Source organism: Echinops telfairi, unplaced genomic scaffold, assembly GCF_000313985.2.
Source record: "Echinops telfairi isolate 266 unplaced genomic scaffold, ASM31398v2 ScPeMD7_5;HRSCAF=22, whole genome shotgun sequence".
In the NCBI taxonomy this organism is placed as follows: domain Eukaryota; kingdom Metazoa; phylum Chordata; class Mammalia; order Afrosoricida; family Tenrecidae; genus Echinops; species Echinops telfairi.
Genome location: NW_022103901.1, coordinates 30,140,052 through 30,144,887, shown reverse-complemented (window position 1 = coordinate 30,144,887; position 4,836 = coordinate 30,140,052). Strand labels below are relative to the sequence as shown.

Genomic DNA, 4,836 nt, shown 5'->3' with positions numbered 1-4,836 from the left:
TAATATTTACTTATTATCGCTGTACAATTGCGCCTACCAAACCCGTAGTGATTGTGCTAGGAGCTGGCTTCTTCTGGCATATGGCGCCCATTACGTGGGGCTTGGTAAGAAAAGAATTCTTCTGAGGTATATCCCGTGTAACAATTGTACGGCCTCATCGGACTGTGAGGGTAAATCGGGAAAAGTTTTTGAACTTATTTTTTAAGTGTAAATTTTTAGTCTGAGTGAGATATGGGTCAGGTAAAGAGTAAAAGTACGGAGTACATTATCACTCTTTGCCACCTCTTGAAGAAACAAAACGTAGTGGTAACAAATAAAAAAATAAAAGAGTTTCTTCAAGTGGTAAAGAAATTTTATCCTTCTTTTCTGAAGTCAAAAACCTTTAATATGGAAATCTGGAATAAGGTAATCATTAACTTAAAAAAAGCTCACAGGGAAGAACAGAGCATACCCATAGAGGCCTAGGAGCTGTGGGTGCAAATTAAAGCAGTGTTGGAGCGGCTGCAGGGTAAAAAAGCTAAGAAGCAAGACCAGCAGAACAGAAAGAAACTTCTAAGCTACTCAGATTTAAGTCAGATAAAAAGAAATCAAAACGAACTTCAATCAAATGAAAACATTCTAGGTGTAGTTGAGAAGGCGAAGTTTGAATCAGAAGGTAGCAGAGTAGAACCATCTGCCCCACCAGTATATAGCCTGGGGAATCACAATACTATCAAGCAAACCAGTGCTGGAGGAGAATAGGCTAAATCCAAAAAAATGCAAATAAAAATATTTAAACCAGAAAATAAAGCTAAGAAAGTAAAAAGCAAAGAGTTAGGGAACAGAAAAGCACCTTTGATGTCAAGGATGGAGAAAAGTATAGCTCACAAAGCAGATTTAAAATTCAAAATAGCTTATCCCGTTAAAATTATAAACAAAGAGCTTGATGATCAGCATCCTGAAGGGAATCAAGAATGGCGTTATGCTGCTTTTCCCTTCAAGCTGCTGAAAGATCTTAAGCAAGCAGTAGCTAGTTATGGCCCAAATTCACCATTTGTAATTAGCATGGTCAAAAATATAGCCAATATGAATTATTGAATCCCAGCAGACTGGAAAGTTTTAACGAAAGTATGCTTTTCCCCTTCAGAATCTTTGCAATTCCAGATGCTATGAAATGAAGCAGCTCAAACTAGGGCACTCAAATATGCAGAAAGGGCATAGATACAGGGGTTCATCAGCTGCTGCACACATCCTCCCTCCAAGTCTGTACTCTGCCCCGTGCTCTTCCGTTTCCACCGCGTCCAAATGGCAGTGTTGGCACCCGTGAGGGGCTCAAATCGTGTCCCTTTCCATGTGGTGAGATGCCATCAAGTCGGTTCCAACTCATAGCGGCCGAGCGGACAACAGAAACACTGCCCCGCCCTGCGCCGTCCTCACAATGGTTCTTATGAGCCCATGGTTACAGCCGTGTGTCCGTCTGCCTCCTTGAGCGCCTTCCGCCTTCCTGTTCACCGCCCCTCTGCTTAACCCCGCACGCTGCCCTTCTCCAGGGACCGTCCCTCCCAACAACACGTGCAAAGCGTGTGAGAGGAAGTCTCGCCCTCCTTGCCTCCAAGGAGCACTGTGACCTTACTTCTTCCAAGACAGTCTGTTTGTGCAGGGCCATGCTCAGAGCTGTTGGAGGGTGGGTGTGGTAAGGGGGGTGTTGTGGGGTGTGTGGGGTGGGTGTTGAAGTGTGGGTGCTGTAGGGTGGTTCTGTAGTAGGGTGGGTGTTGTAGGGTAGGCGTTGTGGGATAGGTGGTGTTGGGTGCATGGGTGAAGGTTTCCTAGTGTATTGCTTGAGAGCCCACCCTTCCTACCTCTGAAGGAGGCTGTGATGGGAAAGAAAGAGAAAAGAAAAAGAAAAAAAAAGCCCCTCAGTGTCGTTTCCCGTATCTCACAACATAATCTGACATGTTTCTGAAAACGTCGTCTTCGTCACAAGCCCTGTGATCAGCCTGTGACCTTCAAGAAAATCTATCAGGATTGCCTCTAGGCCTTTTGGCTAAGCTCAAGTGTGAAAACCTATCAGAAGACCTCTTTGGAATCCCCCAGAGTGGCCATGAGCATTGGAGCTGACCTCCCTGCCTTGCATCTGACTGGCCCCGTGGAAGCCTCAAAGCCATGGCTTCAATGGGCCCGTCTTCACTGACGGAGCCCTGACAGACTAAGGCAAGCGCGCACCCCAAGAGAGCTAGTCGGCTGCCTCCCCCTGACTGACTGCAGGTTTGAACCTGCCTCGTGTAGAGCCAGCCTGTATGTGTGCGCGGGCTTGCACGCGTACATGGAGACCCCCCATGGGGGCAGTCTTTTTTTGACTTCCAAGCACACTCACTGTCAGCGAGTCCACACTGTTTTTTGACTTCCAAGCACACTCACTGTCAGCGAGTCCACTGCCGACTCTCAGCAGCCCTTCAGGGCAGGGGAGAATTGCCCCTGGGGCTCTGAGACTGCGGCTCTGCAGGAGTGGAAAGCAAAGCTTTCTTCCAAGGGTGGCTGGTGGTTACAAACTGCTCACCTCGTGGTTAGTGACCACTGTGCTGCCAGCCACCCTGCTTTTTGACCTACTCTCCTGTAGTACTGGTCTTCAGGAAGCCGGAAGGCAGGCGCAATGAACAGAGGGGGGATGGGGCAATGCTTTTTGAAGGCCCCCTGGGCATCTCTTTGGGCTGACTTCTCTCCCTCGGCTTGCCGCCATCGAAGGCCACCCATGGCGCAGGTGGTGCGGTCACGAATCGGGTCTCCTCCTCACTGCTGAGTTGGGGGTGCGGGCTGGCCCGGTCTCTGGCCTGAAGTGCATGGTCACATGCCAGCGCTGCGGGCGGGGGCTGTTTTCCAGACACCAACTTCGTGCTGAGCAGCTACAAGACGGAGCCGTGCCCCAAGCCGCCCCGCCTGTGCCGGCAGGGCTACGCGTGCCCCCACTACCACAACGGGCGCGACCGCAGGCGGAGCCCGCGCAGGTTCCAGTACAGGTAAGTCCACACTGTCTGCCTGCCTGTCTTAGGGGACCTTGGCTCACAGATGCCAGGTGGATGAGGCTCCCAGCCCCCTTCGGCCTCATCACTGCCCCCCATCCTCACTCCCCTCCCAGCCCAGTCTCCCGAAGGCTGGCCTCCCCCTGCCGTATACCCCTTTCAGCCTCACGCCCCGCCACCTGTTTTTTCTCCCTCGGCCCATCTTGTCTCCCTCCCAGCCCCACCTCACTCTCTTCTCCCCGCTTGTCTCTCTCCTTCTTGGCTTTGTCCCGGCAGCCTCATCCCCTCTCCATCTTGTGTGCATCCCTGCCTCTCCCTCATGGAGCCCCTCCCACGCCACGCCCCCAGGCCACGCCCCCTCGCCCCCTCCACATCGCACACCTCCAACGCCCCACCTCCCGGACCACACCCGCATCCCTTCTCACACCGAGCCCCCAGGCCACACAGACATGCCCCTTCCACTCCACACCCAATGCCCCGCCTCCCGGGCCACACCTATATCCCCTCCCACACCACAGCCCATGTGCCACGCCCCTATGGCACACAGACACGCCCCTTCCACATCTCACACCTCCACGCCCCGCCTCCTGAGCCACACCCACACCCCTCCCACACTGCCACGCCCCCACACCCCTCATGCCACGCCCCTCCCCTACTTCCGTTCAGGTTGCTTTTCGACTGGGTGTTTTGTGTGTTGGGGGAGTGGGGTGAGGGCTACTCAGACTCACATTCCATCTCATACAAAGTGAAAATGGGGCTGGGGTACCCCTCACTAGTCCAAACCACTCCCAGCCGTAGTCGGGCGCCCATCCTCCCAAAGAGGGGGCCTGACACTCAGGCTGAGCCCTGGAGGGGCAGGGGGTACCCTCCTCCTCACGGCCGCTGCCCCTCAGGTCCACACCCTGCCCCAGCGTGAAGCACGGCGATGAGTGGGGGGAGCCCTCCCGGTGCGACAGCGGCGACGACTGCCAGTACTGCCACTCGCGCACGGAGCAGCAGTTCCACCCAGAGGTAGCTCCCTGAAGCCACTGTCTCAGTGCCCCCTGCACCCAGGCCCTTCGACCCCGACGTCCAGTGTGCGCGTGCGCGTGCATGAGCATTGGGCGCTTGGGGGAGCAGTGGTCCTTGTCCACAGCAGACTCCACGATGCACATCACCGAGGCGGCGTTTTTCAGCAGCAAGGCTCTGTGGTCACCTCTGGCCCAGCAAGTCTGTCAGTGCCATTTTCCCACATGTGCCTACCTACCTGCTCACTTCCCGTCTCTGCGTCCCTGTGGGTCTTTCTGGAAAGGTTTTGCTACGCTTTCAAATTTTTTAAAATCCCGGTGAGGCACCCTTGATTGTTTGCGGCACCCTTGATTGTTTGCGATGGTGGTGGGGTCCCGCAAGTTGCCTCCAGGGCACGGCTGAAGGCCGCCCTGCCCTGCGCCCTCCCACAGGCGTCATTAGGCTGGACCCCATTGTTGCAGCCGCCGTGGGCATCCACCCTGCAGAGGGTCTTCTGTTTTCGCTGCCCATCTGCTTTACCAGGCAAATGTCGCCCTCCTCCAGGGTCTGGCCCCTCCTGAGAACATGTCCCAAGTGCGTGGAGTCTCACCATCCTTGCGTTTAAGGCGCATTCTGGCTGTACTTCTTCCAAGACCCATTTGTTTGTCCTTCTGGTGGTTGATGGTATTTTGAATAGTCTTTGCCAGCACCATCATTCAAAGGCATCAACTCTTGTTCCGTCTTCCTTGTCCATTGCCCACTTTCACCTGCGTGTGAGGTGATTGAAAACCCCATGGCTTGGGCCAGGTGCACCTTAGTCCCCAAGGTGACATCATCTAATTGTTTTATTAGG

The 4,836-nt window shown here is 54.1% G+C and overlaps 1 protein-coding gene across 1 annotated transcript in view; it reads left to right on the top strand.

Moving 5' to 3' along the window:
- Positions 1–4,836, top strand: part of UNKL (unk like zinc finger) — a 34,293-nt gene that overhangs the window by 18,112 nt on the left and 11,345 nt on the right. Inside the window, exons 2-3 of the mRNA XM_045285721.1 lie at positions 2,858–2,993; positions 3,890–4,007. Coding sequence (XP_045141656.1) covers positions 2,858–2,993; positions 3,890–4,007 — 254 coding nt within the window. The remainder of the gene's footprint in view (positions 1–2,857; positions 2,994–3,889; positions 4,008–4,836) is intronic.